Source organism: Musca autumnalis, unplaced genomic scaffold, assembly GCF_047663935.1.
Source record: "Musca autumnalis isolate F117 unplaced genomic scaffold, ASM4766393v1 scaffold_1, whole genome shotgun sequence".
Taxonomy (NCBI): Eukaryota; Metazoa; Arthropoda; class Insecta; order Diptera; family Muscidae; genus Musca; species Musca autumnalis.
This window is the reverse complement of record NW_027411644.1, coordinates 198351469-198371137: the sequence shown is the minus strand read 5'-3', so window position 1 is coordinate 198371137 and position 19669 is coordinate 198351469. Positions and strand designations below refer to the sequence as shown.

The 19669-nt window shown below is 35.7% G+C and overlaps 1 protein-coding gene across 23 annotated transcripts in view; it reads right to left on the bottom strand.

The window, feature by feature from the left end:
- tau (microtubule-associated protein tau) overlaps window positions 1-10422 on the bottom strand; it is a 260510-nt gene extending 250088 nt beyond the window's left edge. For 5 of the 23 annotated variants that reach the window (XM_073959822.1, XM_073959824.1, XM_073959808.1 and 2 more), the window contains exons 1-2: window positions 10367-10422; window positions 8987-9901 (exon numbers count right to left, since the gene is read on the bottom strand). In XM_073959822.1, the coding sequence (XP_073815923.1) occupies window positions 8987-9437 (451 nt within the window). In that variant the 5' untranslated portion in view covers window positions 9438-9901; window positions 10367-10422. Of the gene's footprint in view, window positions 1-8986; window positions 9902-10246 lie in introns of all 23 variants that reach the window. The other 18 variants (XM_073959821.1, XM_073959823.1, XM_073959807.1 and 15 more) reach the window with 7 other exon arrangements.
- Window positions 10423-19669: the final 9247 nt, after the last annotated feature.

Here is a 19669-nt window from a genome sequence, read left to right as displayed (position 1 = left end):
ACCCTACCATAACTTACGGAGAGTGTCACAGTTCGCCAGACATAACAATTGTGTCACCTGGCCTGACAAATGACGTCACTTAGCAATCCGTCGTTTCTGTTGGTTCAGAGCATCGCCCCATAATTGTCTCCATCAGCAGACTGCCGGATTTCATTACATTTGAATGCCGCACTTCCATCAACCATGGGAAAACTAATTGGCCGCTTCAAAGATATGATGTTGGCGCTTGACTTATCAAAAGCCGTTAATACTGTCAAGCACTCCACGCTGTTTGAGGACATTGAGTAGACTACCCTTCAACCAAGTTTGAAATGTTGGATAACAAAAGGTCCATCCCCAATAGAGAGAAACAGGGAGTTCTCCAAGGTGGGGTGATATCTCCGGAACTGTTTAACTTCTACCTATCCTGTATTCCGCCCCTCCAGACCGCATTGAAATCGTAACGTATGCGGATGATTGTAAGATCTTAGCGTTAGGTACCTGCACGGATGTACTTTGTGAAAGACTGAACTCCTATTTGACTGATCCTACCACCTTTCTCCAAGCGAGGAATTTACAAATGAGCACCACTAAATTTACGGCCATTCTGTCCACCACATGGACGGCAGAGTGAGAACAGAGATGAATGCTATTCCTACCACAACCTACCCCAAAATTCTAAGAGTCAGATTCGATAGAATGTTCATGTCGTCCGCGTATGCCACAGCCAAGCTGAGATGTAGCAACAGGGTCCTCATGCCCCCAGCCGGCAGCACTTGTAGTGCAGATAACGAAAAGTGGTTGACCAAATATAACGCGATAGGTCGGTCTGTAATAAGAAATGTGTATATATGTGCTACGCGATTGAAATATATTCAAACCTACCAGAATGCCGCCATGAGAACTGCAACAGGGTGCCTCCTCATGTCTTCAGTGGACCATCTACATGAAGAGACAAAGATTCTTCCAGTATAGCAACACAATGACATGCTTTCGTTGCAGTACTTGCTCGGGTGTTACCGTAAGAGCCATCTTAATTACGATATGGAATATAGGACCCCAACCAGGCATGTTAGGAGGGATATCCATGATCTAGAATGCGAGGTACAACGTTCTTTAAGAGATCAACAGGCATATCACGCAAGTTTGAATAACAGATGCCATAACAACTATCGTATGAATGCGGGCCTCGGAGGACATCCCCCATCTATCGCTGCTGAGGAGCGTCAACTGCTACGACAAAGCAGACTAGTTTTGGCTCAACTACGCCCGTGATAGTAGACCCGTCTAATATAGGGCAAGGATCGATGATACCGTGCAAAACAAGTGTCCAGCATGCGACACAGGTCGGCACGACACACTGCACCCTGTCCTGCCAAACCTACTAAACTAACTCCAGTCGATCTGTGGTTACATCCCATCGAAGCAGCCGCATTCCTAGAACTAGAGATAGCCAGATTAAGCAGAAGAATGAACTTGCAAACGTATAATAAAACCACTGTTGCAGCAGCAACAACAACCTCTACCCGGTACGAGTATATAGGTATACAGCAACGGCTCCAAGAACAACAGCGCTCATGCAGGTTGAACGAAAATTGTAGTGTCTTCCAAACGGAGATCTTTGCAATCAAAACAGCTGCAGAGTTGATAAGTAATGTTACTTAAAATCTATACTTATCCATCCCACTATCCCACTAACTCACACTTAGATCAAGGCAGCAGAGATTTTGAACAAGTTTCTGCCAAATGGAGTCATCAAATCTGCTTCTTCTTGCAAAGGGTCTGAAGTGGCTTCACTGGAACAAAACACTATACCATAAAATGACAAACTCTCTCTTTTCTCTACACCTAAAACCATCAATACATTTTCAATATATCTTTCAAAGCATACACGGGAGATTTCTCTCATATCAATTAGTGCACGTTGATTCATATTACCTCAATGATGTGAGTTTTTCTTCGCCGAGTCCGAACGGGGTGTATTACGACACCACTTATAGAGAAGCTCTACATGGTTGGAATATTCAGGAAAAGTCGTTTACATTACACTGGGGGGGAGGATTTTGCCACTGTTGGAAAGTATGATGTTTTTGCCAGACCTGGTAAACGAACCGAAGACCTTCTGAATGCAAGGCGGACTTGCTTACCATTGCCCCACGGTGGCACCCTTTTCTCTCTCTCTCTCTCTCTCTCAAATAGCTGTTATATATATATATTTTTCATTCTTTCCACCACACCTATTTTTCTCTAGAACTTTATTTTTTCAGCACTTTATCGGGATGAGCACAATTTACCATAAGATCTCCAAGCGACAGCTACGCGTTCTTTAACCTAACCTAACATATCGTATTTTTTGTGTAATAGACTGAATGTTATAGCTGTCACAAAGACATTATTCGCAATAATCCCGACCGGCCGATTCACATATAACTTTACACATAACTTTTTTTATATTCGTTTTCAGTACTGATTCATGATTCGTGTAGTTATCACCCTTTTGAAATTCATATTGGAGTATTCATTGTAAATTGAAATTGAAATAATCTGTCTGTCTGCCCAGAATGACTACAATACGAAATCTTCCAAAAATAATATTACGACAGTTGTTAGCAATTGAACAATTGTTCAAAGTCAGCTGGAAAAAACACGTCTGAGACGTTTCGCAAGACAAAACAAAAGAAAAGGACAAGATTTCCGTCTAAGATTGCTTGTTTTACATTTTCATATTCATACATCCCGACATTTATCTGATTACAATGTCCTGATGCTAGGCACTCAATGTCCTTGTACCATCATCATCATAATCAACTCCATTTCAATGTTTCACTTGTACAACGTCGTTAACATTGTCATTTCATTACGACGATTGGAAGCATTGTTATGACGGCACGATACGAACAAAAAAATTGTCGACATTTGCAAAATTTGAACACTTGAACATCTGACAGACGATGGTTAGGCAACCAAGGCAGGTTGCCCGCCAGTCAACCAACCACCCAGTCATAACAAGTGTTCCTGCATAAATTATGAAGTACATAAATGGCACCAATTCACCTCCCGCCATTTCCTTACAAAGTTATCCTTATCACACATAACATTTGAACATGTTATTTATGTAAATGTCTGGGTAGGCAAGAAGTTCATACCTGCCCGCCGCCGCCGTCAACCACCACCCTTTGATATTTAAATAAAATTTCAATTCAATTGTCAAGCGGAGTGTAGTATCTCTGCGTTATGATATTATTTTATGAAAATACATAACTTCTAGCCCATTGTTATGAGCATTTCACCTTGATAAGTTAGCGATTTCAGACGATGAGTTGATGAAAGGTATATTAGGGAGGCTTAGGTAAGATATGATATATACCTTGTAAATGAAGGCACAGGAAGGGCAATCTTGTAGAGAATTGTCACTGCTACAACATTTTCCCCAGCAAAATCGTGAAAACCTAAAAATACCCTAAAAATGTAAACTTTGACCGCGATTTTTTTTAAAAAGCACTCTGGCCATTTTTTGTTTTTTTTTTTTTAATTTTTCTCATCTATGAACATTGTAGTTTGCAGAGTCTGCAAAAATTCCCAGGTGTAAGCTCCTTTCATTTAAAGTTGGTTCAAGAGCACCGTGTGTATCTAACAATGGTAGTGTTATACTGGGGCTATAACAAAGTGTTGACCATTATATGGGGGATACACTAAAATATGAACCTATATTAACAATTCTTGTTGGAGAAGTTTCGCAACGTCAGGGAACCTCAAAGGTAAAATTTCGTCTAGTTCGGTCCAAAAATGTAACAAAATTCTTGAAAATACTTAAAATCGGGAGCTACCGTTATATGGGGCTATACCAAAACATCGACCTTTGTTAAAAATATTTTGGTGAAGAAGTTGTGTGAAACATGGGAAAATATAATGTAAACTTAGAGGTAGTTTGGTCAACAATTGCTGCTTAAATCCTTAAAATACCGAAAATCGGGAGGTACCGCTATATGGGGGCTATACCGAACCTATGATCACAATTTTTGATGGATAAGTTTTGTGACCATATAGAATGTCAAATAACAGGTACATAGTTCAGTTTAAGAATGTAGCTAAAATCCTCACAATACTTAAAATCATGAGGTATCGGTATATAGGGGCTATGCCAAACCATCTATAGACAATTTTGGGTGGAAAAGTGTTGTGACCACTGGGAACTTCTAGATCAATTAGTGATTATCGATAGAGTGGGAGTTACCCGAAGGAGTGCCTATCATGGAACGTGACTAAGTTTGGATAATTTTTGGACCAAAAAATTCGTATAATACTTTCGAGAGTTATCGTGCGCACCAACCGCCGACAGGGTTAAATCGACTGCACGTTGTCTGAAACAGATTTCGTCCACTCCACCATAATATGAAGGGTATAATTACACTACTACCACTTTAGGACTACAATATTGCTGAAGACCTCAAAGCAAAATTCTTATTATTTTCTGAGATAAAGAACGGATCAATTGAAAAAGGGTCGTTTTAGCCCGGTATAGATGTCGCCATAAAATCCAAACCCGATCTAAAAACATGAAACCCAACTAGGGGATATGTAGTCTTAATATGTACTTTCAGAAAATGCCCACTAGAAGTTGTTTGCATTTTCAGTGTTGTACAGTGTTATATTTGTCATTCCGTTTGTAACACCTAGTAATATTCGTCGGAGACCCTATAAAGTATATATTCTTGATCAGCAAAAAATTATAATATATATAATAAAATTATATGTTGAAGTAACGATCGCCGTCTGTCCGTTCATCTGTCTGTTGAAATCAAGATACAGCTCGCAATATTTGAGACAGCGCGCAGAGAAAAAAATATGATTGATCCAACAATATTCGAAGAGCAAAATATGTATTGAAAATACATTGTTAGACTCCGTATGTAGTATTTTCACCCCAACAATCGTTTGGTGTAAAAAAGGCCCTATGGTAACATATGTGGTGGCTGGAAAGCACCATAACTCTGTGACTGATCAACCGATTTGGTCCAAAATTTGGCCTTCGTCATATTTTGTCATAGTTTGAGTTCGAAGTTTGAGTTCGAAGTATGACTCCCAAAATAAGTTCCACTTTCATAATGGACCATATCGGTCTATTCCTTCAAGTACTTCCTCCGCAACACTTTTGAACTTTAATCCTACTCCACATTTTTGTCTGTATGTTCAAATGTCGAAAAAGGGCCACAAAATTCTGAAAAGATCCTAAATTCATTCGATCTGTCCGTAGATGAAAGTTTCAATTCACTTAGGCTGAGGGTATATATCTGTCGGCAAGGCCGACTGATACTTTTTTACTTGTTCATTCTGCTTTTGGTTTTTATCGCTGAGTTATAACTGCACAATCTGTGAAGTGTTTTTGGGAGGAAACCAGCCTCGTCGAAATTTGTGTTTTTTTTTCATATTTGTTAAGGTTTTTTACTTCTTATGTTGGGTTGGGTGCTTGGATGAGCGAAATCAAGTAGTGCTGTTTATCTTTGTTGTCCATTAAAGCAGCAAAACGCGACCATGTATTGTGTTCATAAATACTCGTAGTATTATACGTAACATTTATACGAAAGTTATATAGAAAGTATATATGAGAATTATATATTCTGGGCCGACAATCGGTTTTGTAAATATTCTCGATTGTAATAGTTTCATCATCGGTATTGTTGTTGATTTTCACAATATGTCCGAATTTCACAGGTTGTTTTTGTTTTTATTATTACAGTGTTTTATTTAACTTGCTTTGGTGTGTGTTTAGTTCAAATCTGGTAACTCATTTTTAACACGGTTGCAGTTGACCAATCGAACTAAAACTTTGCACATTTTTCAGATTTGGATGACAATACACGAATATGAAAGCAAAACCAATATTGGTCCATTTTTACACTGTTTTACAGTGTTTTATCTAATTTGCGTTTCAAATCTGGTAACTAATTTTTCACACAGTTGCAGTTGACCAATCGAACATAAAATTTGCACATATTCCAGATTTGGATGACAATATATGAATATGAAATCAAAACCAATATTGGTCCATTCTTACAGTGTTTTTACGGTGTCTAACTTAACCCCTTTTCGAATCTGGTAACTGATTTTTGAAACGGTTGCAGTTGACCAATCGAAGTACAACTTTGCACACTTTTCAGATTTAGATGACAATACGTGAATATGGATCCAAGATCAATATGGGTCCATTTTTTCCTATAGCCCGCATATAACAGTACCACCCGATTTCCTGTATTTTGCATTTCCAATCTGGTAACTCATTTTTCACACAGTTGCTGTTGACCAATCGAACTAAAACTTTGCAAACTTTTCAGATTTGGATGACAATACATGAATATGAAATGAAAACCAATATTGGTCAATTTTTACAGTGTTGTACAGTGTTCAAATTTACGTGCTTTTCAAATCTGGTAACTCATTTTTCACACAGTTGTAGTTGACCAATCGAACTAAAATTTTGTGCACTTTTCAGATTTGGATGACAATACAAGAATATGAAACAAAAACCAATATGGGTCAATTTTTCCTGTAGCTCCCATTCAGCGGTACCACTCGATTTAAGGTATTTTATCGTCATTTTAAGCCCGTATTGTTTGTTTTTTGACAACTAGGGTTTCCAATGGTACAGAAACGAACCCATTAAAAATTAGGGACATAGGTCCAGGTTTTGGTATAGCCCCCATATAGCGGTACCGCCCGATTTCAGGTGTTTAAAGGATTTTATCTTCATTTTTATACCGAATTGCGTGTAACTTGGCATCTGGAGATCCCAGTGGTACAGAAATTTCTCCACCAAAAATTGTGACATAGGTCCAGGTGTTGGTATAGCCCCCATATTACGGCTCCACCCGATTTCAAGTGTTTCTTGTCTTAATTTTGGTTCTCAACTTCTCCACCAAAAATTGTGGACATAGGTCCTGGTTTTGATTTAGCCCCTATAAATGGTACCACCCAATTTCAGGCATTTTAAAGTTTAAGAATAGAAGAACTGGATTGCTCGAAACTAACAGGAAAGAAGCCATGCAATAACGAAGCGTTAACTGAAATCAATAGGATGAGAAACTACCAACCTAAATAAATTCTTACTAACATTATACATTTAATTAATAAATGTAAGCCCATCATTAAATATCATTTATAATCTCCAGTATATACAAATAAAATTGAAAATCTTAAAAATGTATTTACAAACAAATTAAAAATAATTATAAAATTAATAAGTTTCAGTGTTCTATTTTTAAATGCACTAAAAACTAGAAAATAAGTATATAATTTAAAAAAAATTAAGTAACAGTGTTTTATTTATAAATACACTTAAAAGTAGAAAATAATTTTTCATGATGGAATCTCTCAAATAAAACGCTTGCATTTAAATTAAAAATTGTGACAATATTTAACGGCAAGCTTTTTATTTGAGAGATTCCATCATGAAAAATTATTTTCTACTTTTAAGTGTATTTATAAATAAAACACTGTTACTTAATTTTTTTAATTATATACTTATTTTATTTGAAGCAAAGATGGTATTTTTGGATTTGCTATTACAATATTGAACAAAACAAATAAATTGTTGGAACAAAAATAGTTATTCTTGTTCCAACAAAAGCAAACAAAAAAATATTTTTTTTTTCTCTGCCTGAGAGCTTTATGATTTGGTACAGAAGTTTCTACTACTTCTAGGATGTTTGGTATTGAAAATTGCCTATATCGGTCCATGTTTTCGTATAGCCCTAAATGAGGTTTATCGCCCAGCTTTCGGCATTTTCAAGGTTTTAGCCTAATTATCACACCAAAATGACTTAAATTTCGTTTTAGTCTTCGTTGGTAGCATTAAAATTTCCCCCAGAAATTTGTTGGTATAGGTCCATGTTTTGTTATAGCCCTCATAGAACGGTACCTCCCAATTTTCGGCCTAATTATCACACCGAAATTGTTAAAATTTCGTATGTAGTCTTCAGCGTACGTAAAAATACTTTAAATAACATTTCCAATCGTTTCGTTTCGTATTTTCCATAGGAACAATACAAAACGAAACATAACCCACGTTGGCGAGCATGCTGTTTAGTTTCGTTTTGTTTACATTCGTGAGTACGAACAAAACGAAAAGTACTCAACTGCACAAGAGGAGATAGAAAACGAAATAGTACTACAAACGTGTGAATAAATCAAAAACGTTTGGTGGTTGATAAAATTGACTGTGGTATGCTGATGCTAACTTATAGGGTCGTTAAGCAATCACATGTGTGTGTGTGTGCCTCAGTGTGTCATTGACAATAACGCACAGCAAACGTTTGCCAAAAAATCTTTTTGTTGCGGTGATGAATGAAACAACTCGGCAAAGCATAGCCGAAATACATTTCAGCAATCGCACGGTTTTCATCTTTTTACATTGAAAACTTTGTGGTTTTGTTTTGATTGTGAGGATGAAACGATTCAGAGAAGCTGAAAAGTTTGTTTCTTTGTGTGATTGGTACGGGAATCGTTTTGTTTGTTTACGTTCATTGGTATTCGTCGTTGGGAGTACACAACTTTCCCCTAGAAATTTATCGCATAGGTCTACGTTTTGATCTAACCCCCAAAGAATTGTACCTCCCCATTTTCGATATTGTTAAGGTTTTTGCCTTATTATCACACCGAAATGACTGAAATTTCGTTTTAGTCTTAGTTGGATGTGCTGAACTTTCCTTAGAAATTTATCGCCATAGGTCCACGTTTTGATATAAGGTTTTATCCATATTATCACACCGAAACGATAGGGGTAGTGGAGAGTATAAAAAGTTCGACTGGCCGAACTTAACCCGTTTTCTACTTGTTGATCGTATCAAAATGTACATATATACCTTCGTTGGCATAAGAGCTGATGCTGTTACGATGTTGACCAAGGGGAATAATTAAAATCAAGACCTTCTATGTACAAGGCTGCTGCCTCAAATGTCAAATTACGGTATTGCTGTGGAGTTACATATTTTGCAAAAATGTCTATTCTTACCTTTAAGTTCCAATTGTTGTGGTTGACTTTGTTGTTGCTGTTGTTTTGTATCTGAAATTTGTTGTTTTTGAGTTATTTCCTGTGGTTGTTTTAGTTGTTGTTGTTGTTGAGGTGGTTGCTCCTGTGGTTTAGTATCCAAAATTTGTTGTTGTTGTGGTTTGGATTGTTGCTCTACATTATTTTGTTCTTTCTTAACATCCTGTTCCTTCTTATTATCCAAATCCTGCTTTAAATTATCCTGTATGGTGGGTTGAATAGGTTTTTGCTGTTCCAAAATATCTTGTGGTTGCTGTTGTTGTTGCTGCTGTGGTTCCTGTTTTGCTGGCTGTTGCTGTTCTTTAACATTTTGCGTATCATCCAAAATAAGAAGTGGAGATGCTGTTGTTTGAGCTGGTGCTGGAGGAACTCCAGCATCCATAAGAGATGTACCGTTATTCATAACATCAGCCATTGCAGATGTAGATGCTGTTATGCTTTTTAAGTTACAACAAATGCAAACTTAATTTCCACTCTAAAAATTTGCTCTCTCTGTTCTGTGTGTTTTCCTCACTCACCCTCTTTTTTGTCTACAGGAGATAAACAAAAGGGGATGATGGTTGCAATGTAACAGTGGCAGATGGATAAGTGCTGGAGGGTGTTAAGTATACGCTGGGCTGGATGTGTATTGAATTTTCTAACGGTATGTGTACCCACAGAATCCTTTAACGAGTATGTTTTGTTGATAATATTTTTTTCTTTTACTTTTTGTGTGTATCTGCGTAGATTTTAGCTATTAAAAGATTTTATTGTTGTTTGGTTTTTTTCTTTATATTTTTTATAAAAAAATTATGTATATAATTTTTTGTGGTTAATTAAATGGAATGGAATTTTGCACAATATTTTCTTTTATATTTTTTCAATTGAAATACAATAAATCTAGAAAAAAATTTATAGAAAATTTTAATGAAAGGATCGATCGGAAAAAAGCTATTATACAATGAATTATCCCAAGAAAAAAAATTATACGAAAAACAGCGAATGAAAAAAATGCATATCAAAAGATTTGCAAGATTTTTCGCCTATTTCGAAATTTCCTAATTATATTCAATTTTATTTTGAACCAGCAATTTTCTAATTATTTTCAATTTTATTTTGAACCGGTATTCGAAAGAATTTCAATATTTGTATGCACTTTTTAAGTGTTAATTTTATTTATTTTTAGTGCTCTCGTTTGTTTTGTTATTGATTGTTGTTGCTATTTTTTGTATAATTATTTTGCACCTCTTCTAGTTGTTTTGTTTAATCTTAAGTAGGTATAAATTTTTCTATTATTTTCTTTTTTTTTGTTGGTGGCTGATTAGAGCAGTTGCCGTTTGTTTAACAAAAATTGTACCGTAATACCTCTGTTTAAGGTTTGTTATCTCGTATTCAACTGATTTTGTATGCAGCAATGGTCTGTTAATTAACGTCCAAATCCATTTGACAAAAAATACAGAATTTCCCCTTACTGCTGCCAAAGCTATTGCGAAGCTTTTATTGTAACCATTCAACAGAAATGTGAGCATTTCGCCGCTAACTGTTATGTTAGATGGCTAAGGCGAAAATTGAAAACTACAGCGACTTTTAGTTCACACTCTTGCCACAGGGAGCACATGTTATTGTTTTGCAATGGTTTTAGCATAAACTAATTACAATATAGACGCCGAAGATGTTGTTTCCTTTTTCCACCAGATGTCACACTAACAGATTTTGCGTTTGGTACATACACAAAGTGTTGAGAGTTTTTATACCCTCAGACCTTAGACTAACGAGGATATATACACTTTCATACGGGCAAAAAGACCACAAGTATGTTTGGACGAAATCCGTTTCAGACAATTTGAAATCGATTTAGCAATGTTCGTCTGTCTGTCTGGCTGGTTGGAGCGCACGATAACTCTCGAACGGATCAGACGATTCGGTCCAAAATTAGGCCTTCGCAATATTTTGTCCCAACTTAATTAAGAAATGGACCGACATAGTCCATTTTGGAAATGTGTCTTATTTTGGGAGTCATTCCTCTCGATACTACCATCAAACAGGGAACATGGACTTGCCCACAAAAAACATCATATCGCTGTATACAGGGCTACTAGGAGTACCTGCGGTAAAAATTTCCAGAGGATTCTCGCACAAACCCTTACCGCACTTAAACAAAAATGTTGATCATTTGTGTGAGTGGTACACCAAGGAGTGGACCGATAGGGCTCACTTTTGAATATATACTAATTTTGGACAAAATATTTCGAAAACCAAAATTTGAACCAAATCTGTTGCTCCGTTTATGAAATATTGCGCTTACCATTTCAGTTAATATTTTAGAACTTTTGTGGAGGAGGTACCGGAAGAGGTGGACCTATAAGCACCATCCTCTAATTTCACCTAATATTCGAAGAAATATTACGATATGCAAAGTGTGGACCAACGCAGTATTCGGTACGGGAGTTGTCGTGCGCTCCAGCCACATGCTGTAGGTTTTTTTTACGGTTTTCGGGTCATTTTCTCAAGAAGTATGGACTTGCCACTGAAAAAATTTGTACCATCGTAATATGGGCCTTGAGTGCAACCTGTTCCTACACTTTTCCGAAATTTGGTGTGGGAGGTATCCGAAGCGTTTGACATATATAGTCCATATTCTAAGCTGGTCTATATCTCCTAGTAATATAGAGTTGAGCAATATAGTTCCTGGCGCGGATCGATCTTTCTACTTCCTTTTGACAAAAGGAACTAGTTCCTTAATATAGTTCCATAGTTCCAAATAGTTCAATGAATCTTTTTATTTCATCGTTCTTTCTATTTCCTTCGTTCCAAATAGTTCCGAGACCGATATAGTTCAATGCATCTTTCTCGTTCCTCGTTCTTTTTATTTCCTTCATTCCAAATAGTTCCGAGAGTGAAGTAGTTTAATGAATCTTTCTCTTTCTTTTGTTTTCATCTTTTGGTGAATGAATTGACATAAAAATAAATAAGGGCCTGTTTCACTATGTTGAAAGAAAATGATTGCGAACGAAAAACACGTAAACTATGGTTTTCATGGCAATGTTGACTTTGTGTTTGCTTCAAAACAATTACAAATTTAAAAATCATACACGAGTTTAGTTGTTTTTCTATCGTTTTCATTATCGTTCGACATAGTGAAACAAGTTGTAAATTACAGCAATGTAACGAGGATGTGATTTACGTTTACACTATGCAACACTGAAAATGCAAACAACTTCTAGTATGGATTTTTTGAAAGTACATATTTAGACTACAAAACCCTAGTTGGGTTTTGTCCTGTCAGATCCAGTTCGGATTTTATGGCCTCATCTAAACCGGGCTAAATCTACACTTTTTTGTATTTATCAGGCCTTTATCTCAGAAACGAATAGGAGTTAGGACTTGCTGTCTTTAGCAATATTTTAGCCCTAAACTAGTAGAACTTATCTTTTGAAGAAAATACATAAGAAAAACTCCATCTGGGGCATCAAAATCTATAAAATATAGAAAATTTTACATAATTGCTGAAATTCTGGTCAGTATCGGCTATACTATTGGGAGTTGAACCAAGTAAACTTTTGCAAAAATCTTCCAAATAAAGTTCTCAACAATTCTTTAGAACATTCTGAAACTCTAAAATGCTTACTTCATGTTGTTTCAGCGGTATTTTGCATCATATCTTTTACAACACGTATTTCAAACACAGTTCACACCAACAGTTTATTCTCGCATTTCGGATTTCACTACATTATTGACATTTTTATTAAATCTACGTTGAAAAATGTACTGAAAACAACGGGATAGAGGCATTTTACAACAGTGACATGTTCTGAAGAGTTGTGTATTACATTCCAGGGAATATTTTTAAATATTCACAACAAATTAACGGGTTTGGAGATACGGTGCCAAATGTATAAAAATTTTGGAATTTTTGCATATATTTTGAAATTTGAGGCAACAAATGTAGTTTTTCGAGTTCATTGTTTCTCCAAATATTTTATTCTTGTCCTTATCTACAAATTTGCTTCAGAGGTCAGAAGAAGATTCGCATTGGTTTCAGAGATATAGCCCCGAATTTCTTTAAAAACTCAATATTTAACCATGTTTAGATGGGGCCATAAAATCCGAGCTGGATCTGACACAACAAAACCCAACTAGGGTTTCTTGTCGTTTGGGTGTGTACTTTCAAAAAATCCTCAGTTCGAATTGTTTGCACAAGATCACCTTAAAAATGTTGCACAGTGTTATTTATTCATAATTCTTTTGAGAATAAAAACTTCGTAACCCATGTACATACATTAGGGCGGGCGATTTGTATGGAAAGAAAAAAACCTTAATTGGCCCTTCGCGTTTCTGATTCCTGGACCACTAGACCATAGGTCTACCGCGAAAATCGAGCCTCCCGATTTTGACTTTATGTTTTTTATCCAGGTTTTTTGGACATTTTAGCATATAACGGCCAAACCATAGAGATTTTCGATCCAGTGATTAAGAACTCTCTAATACATCGCTAAAGCATTGGAACGCTCCTTCAAAATAAATATTGAACAAAACAAAAAATCATTACATTTTTAAAAGTTATGAGAAATTCAGTTATAGTTTTTTGTGGGGGTTTTTAATTATTTATTTAAATAATTCAGTCTTTAGAACAAAATAAAAAATAATTAAAAAAAAATAAGTAACAGTGTTTTATTTATAAATGCACTTAAAAGTAGAAAATAATTTTTCATGATGGAATCTCTCAAATAAAACGCTTGCATTTGAATTAAAAATTGTGACAATGTTGAACGGCAAGCGTTTTATTTGAGAGATTCCATCATGAAAAATTATTTTCTACTTTTAAGTGCATTTATAAATAAAACACTGTTACTTAATTTTTTTAATTATTTTTTATTTTTAACTTTTTAGTAAATACATTTTATGGCCACTGAGAACGAAATTATAGTCAATTTAGGCCGAAAATTTATATAAAAACTTTAAAATGCCTGAAATCGTATAGTACCGTTATATAAAGGCTATACCAAAACCTGGACTTATGTCCATAATTGGTGGGGAAGTTTCTGTACCATTGGGAACTCCAAATGCCAAGTTACAGCCAATTCGGACTAAAAATGAAGATAAAATCCTCATAATACTTGAAATCGGGTGGTACCGCTATATGGGGGCTATACCAAAACCTGGATCTATGTTCACAATTTTTGGTGGGGAAATGTCTGTATCATTGGATATCCCAAAAGCCGAATGACTGCTAATTCGGGCAAAAACGAAGAAAAAAATCCTCAAAATATCTGAAATCGGGTGGTACCGCTATATGGGGGCTGTAGGAAAAAATGGGCCCATATTCATGTATTGTCATCCAAATCTGAAAAGTGTACAAAGTTTTAGTTCGATTGGTCAACTACACCTGGGTGAAAAATGAGTTACCAGAGTTGAAAAGCAAATTAGATAAAAAAACTGTAAAACAGTGTAAAAATGGACCAATATTGATTTTGATTTTATATTCATGTATTGTCATCCATATCTGAAATATGTGCAAAGTTTTAGTTCGCTTGGTCAATTACAACTGTGTTAAAAATGAGTTACCAGATTTGAAAAGCATGTAAAATTGAACACTGTACAACACTGTAAAAATGGACCAATATTGGTTTTGATTTCATATTCATGTATTGTCATCCAAATCTGAAAAGGTTGCAAAGTTTTAGTTCGATTGGTCACTGCAACTGTGTGAAAAACGAGTTACCAGATTTGAAAAGCAAAATACCGGAAATCGGGTGGTACCGTTATATGGGGGCTATAGGAAAAAATTGACCCATATTGATTTTGGTTTCATATTCACGTATTGTCATCTAAATCTGAAATGTGTGCAAAGTTTTATTTCGATTGGTCAACTGCAACCGTTTTAAAAATCAGTTACCAGATTTAAAAAGGGGGTTAAGTTAGACAGCGTAACAACACTGTAAGAATGGACCAATATTGGTTTTGATTTCATATTCATGTATTGTCATCCAAATCTGAAATGTGTGCAAATTTTAAGTTCGATTGGTCAACTGCAACTGTGTGAAAAATAAGTTACCAGATTTGAAAAGCAAATTAGATAAAACACTGTAAAACAGTGTAAAAATGGACCAATATTGATTTTGATTTCATATTCGTGTATTGTCATCCAAATCTGAAAAGTGTGCAAAGTTTTAGTTCGATTGGTCAACTGCAACCGTGTTAAAAATGAGTTACCAGATTTGAACTAAACACACGCCAAAGCAAGTTAAATAAAACACTGTAATAATAATAACAAGTAAAAAAGCATTAAGTTCGGCCGGGCCGAACTTTTCATACCCTCCACCATAAAATATTCATTCCTGTCCCCAACTTTAAGTGAGTACGTTAAAATGTCAGATAATGTACATAAAATGCTTCATTCGGGAGGCCCTTTTTATGGTGCCTATATCTAACTGTTGACAATTTTTGGTGGGCTAGAAATTGGGAGGTACTGTTATATAGGGGTTATAATAAAACATGGGCCTATGTTGACAGTTTTTGATGGGAGCTTTTAATGTCAAATAACTCCTAATTCGGTTAAAAAATTTAGCTAGAATCCTCAAAATATCGAAAATCGGTACATAACGTGGGAACTTCAAATGTCATTAACAGCTAGTTCGAAAGTATCTGGGCTATACGAAAATATGAACTTAAACGAACAATTTTTGTTGCAGAATTTTTGTTGACTTTTAAATTTCAAATTACAGAAAGTTTGTCCAAAAAAATCCTTAGAAAATCGGGATGTTTGTTTTGGGGCTATACAAAAACATGGACCTACGTTCGGTTGAACATTTTAAGTAAAATCCTCAAAGTACCGAAAATCGTGAAGTATCGCTATATTGGGGCTATGTTGAAAATTGTTGATGCAGATGTGTGGTGACCACTACAGCCTTCAAATGCCAAATTACAGTTAGTTCTGTTAAAAATTGTATCTAAAATTGCCAAATTACTGAAAATTGGGAGGTACCGTTACATGGGAGCTATATCCGAACATGGACCTATGTTGACAATTTTTGATGGAGAGGTGTTGTGACCACCAAGAACTTCAAATATCAAATTACTGCTAGTTCGGTTTAATATTGTAGCTAAAATCATCAAATTACTGAAAATCGGGAGGTACCGTTGTATGGGCTTTCTGACAATTTTTGGTGGAGAGGTGTGGTGACCGCTAAGAATTTCAAATGTCAAATGTTCAAATTACATATAATTCGGTTAAAACTTGTTGGCAAAATTCTCAAAATACCTGAAATCGGGCGGTAACATTATATGGGGGCTATTCCAAAACATGGACCTATGTCCACTAGTTATATAAGTTTATTGACATTTAACAACCCTAAATGTCAATTGATAGCTAAATAGGTCTGAAAATGTAGATGAAAACGTCAAAATGCCGTAAATCGGGGGTACCGTTATATGGGGGCTATACCAAAACGTGGACCTAGGTCCAAAACTTTTGTTATATAAGTTTAGTTACACTTAAGACCCCTAAATGTCAAATTATAGCTATATCGGTCTGAAAATGTAGATAAAAACGTAAAAATACCGTAAATCGGGGGGTACCGTTATATGGGGGCTATACCAAAACGTGGACCTATGTCCACAACTTTTGTTATATAAGTTTATTGACATTTAGGAACCCTAAATGTCAAATTATAGCTACATCGGTCTGAAAATGTAGCTAAAAACGTCAAAATACCGTAAATCGGGGGCTACCGTTATATGGGGCCTATACCAAAACGTGGACCTATGTCCACAAGTTTTGTCACATAAGTTTATTGATATTTAAGAACTTCAAATGTCAAATTATAGCTTCATCGGTCTGAAAATGTAGCTAAAAACGTCAAAATACCGTAAATCGGGGGTACCGTTATATGGGAGCTATACCAAAACGTGGACCTATGTCCACAACTTTTGTAATATAAGTTTATTGATACTTAAGAACCCTAAATGTCAAATTATTGCTAAATCGGTCTAAAAATGTAGCTAAAAACGTCAAAATACCGCAAATCGGGGGTACCGTTATATGGGGGCTATACCAAAACGTGGACCTATGTCCACGAGTTTTGTTATATATGTTTATTGACACTTAAGAACCCTAAATGTCAAATTATAGCCAAATCGGTCTGAAAATGTAGCTAAAACCGTCAAAATACCGTTAATCGGGGGGTACCGTTATATGGGGGCTATACCAAAACGTGGACCTATGTCCACAACTTTTGTTATATAAGTTTATTGACATTCAAGAACCCTAAATGTCAAATTATAGCTACATCGGTCTGAAAATGTAGCTAAAAACGTCAAAATACCGCAAATCGGGGGGTACCGTTATATGGGGGCTATACCAAAACGTGGACCTATGTCCGCAACTTTTGTTATATAAGTTTATTGACACTTAAGAACCCTAAATGTCAAATTATAGCTAAATCGGTCAAAAAATGTAGCTAAAAACGTCAAAATACCGCAAATCGGGGGGTACCGTTATATGGGGGCTATACCAAAACGTGGACCTATGTCCACAAGTTTTGTTATATATGTTTATTGACACTTAAGAACCCTAAATGTCAAATTATAGCCAAATAGGTCTGAAAATGTAGCTAAAAACGTCAAAATACCGTAAATCGGGGGGTACCGTTATATGGGGGCTATACCAAAACGTGGACCGATATAGCCCATCATCGAACTTGACCTGCCTGCAAACAAAAGACGCATTTTCCCAAAATTTCAGCGTCCTATCTCCATTTTTGTGGATGCTAGAGTGATTACCACAGACGGACGGACGGACGGACGGACGGACGTGCTCACATCGACTTAGAATTTTACCCTGATCAAGAATATATATACTTTATAGGGTCGCAAATGAGTATTTCAATGCGTTACAAACGGAAAAACAAACTTAATATACCCTCCATACTATGGTGGAGGGTATAAAAATATTTCTTACAGACTATGCTAATGTATGTATATCAAATATGTATTTCAGAGAGAAACCACTATAACTTAGCCATTTGTTAACCAATTAAAAAAATAATAACTTGTTCGAAAGAAATTATTCACCCCTTTAAAAGGAAGAAGGATCAATAAAAATCCGTTGTGAAAAAAAAAGATATGCCCGTTTAAATTCGAAAATATAAGAAACCCAGATTTTCAGTACTTTTACCGTTATAAAAAAAAATAAAACGAAGTGACCCAAACGAAGTAAAGGCATTTTCGTTGTCCATGGATCCCAACACTATAGAATTTTGCATTAGAACGCTTGAATAATTTTTTGGTAAACTTTTGTAGCACAGTGCCATTTATCCACATTTTCCGAAAAGTTTGCACCTTCTCAAGGCCAAAACTGCCTGAAAGAGCGTTCCAATGCTTTAGCGATGTATTAGAGAGTTCTTAATCACTGTCTTGGCTACAATTTTTGTCTTTGTATTGAAAAATCTCAATGGTTTGGACATTTTAGCATATAACGGAGAACTATGCTACCAATGCTGAACGATCAGTGGCTGAACGATGGGAAAATCATTTGACCGATTTAGATAGTTAATCCCAATTGACTGTATAACTGAGTTGACAGTGACCATCTAGAAATTCGAGGTTTGGAACGAAAACTTTGAAAAACTTGAATTTTCTTATTTATACAATAATTGCTATTGTTAAGAACGTAAACGTCAATGAAATAAATAAGAATCTAATGCTCAAGATAGGAAAACAATATTGATGTCCGGATTTTCGAGGTAAGAAAAATATGTGATGTACGGATTACCGAGTCTACAATTTAAAAAATTCTAGTGTCCGGATTACCGCGTTGTCCGGATTAACGAGTGTCCGGATTACCGAGACTATACTGTACTAGTCTTTGGATGCTAACGTTCGGTATAGTCTCCATACAAAAGTTTTTAACCAAATTCTCCAACAGAATTGAAGCAATAACTAAAAAATCTTTCAAATGAATATCACCCATATATATTTACGTTCTGGTGTATCCCAGAATTTTCAACCACATTAGCTCTTATTTGGCATTTTGGGTTCTAAATCCCGCAGAGCATTGCTTTCTAAAGATTTTATATAATTCGGGGCTTTTAGCATAATTTTTAAAAATATCGTCAGTAATATGGATTTTGAAAATCCTTTTGGTGGGACGACTTTCATGCAAATAAGGTGAATAAAGGGATTGCATTCGCGAATATGTCGAATAGAGATATACAGTGTTTGGAGGATATAAACAGTTCGGCCCGAACATAACGCTTTTCTTCTTTAAAGTACATATTCAGATATCACACACCAACTTCAGTCCCATTAAAAAAATTTTGTATTATTGTAATGCCATAAGAACTCCAAAAATGTACTATTTTACCAACAAAAAATTCAGAAAATTACATTAAACAAGTAAAAAAGTATCAGTCGGCTTTGCCGACAGAGATATACCCTGAGCCTATGTGAATTGAAACTTTCATCTACGGTCAGATCGAATGTACGAGTATATTGAAATTTATTTTTATACCCTATACCACAATGTGGAAAAGGGTATAATAAGTTTGTTTTCCCAAAAATTCATGTAACGCCGCGAAATATTCGTCGTAGACCCCTCATGTGGTATACCAAACTTCATATCTCGACGAGATAAAGCGATTTAGCGATGTGTGTCCGTCCGTCCGTCCG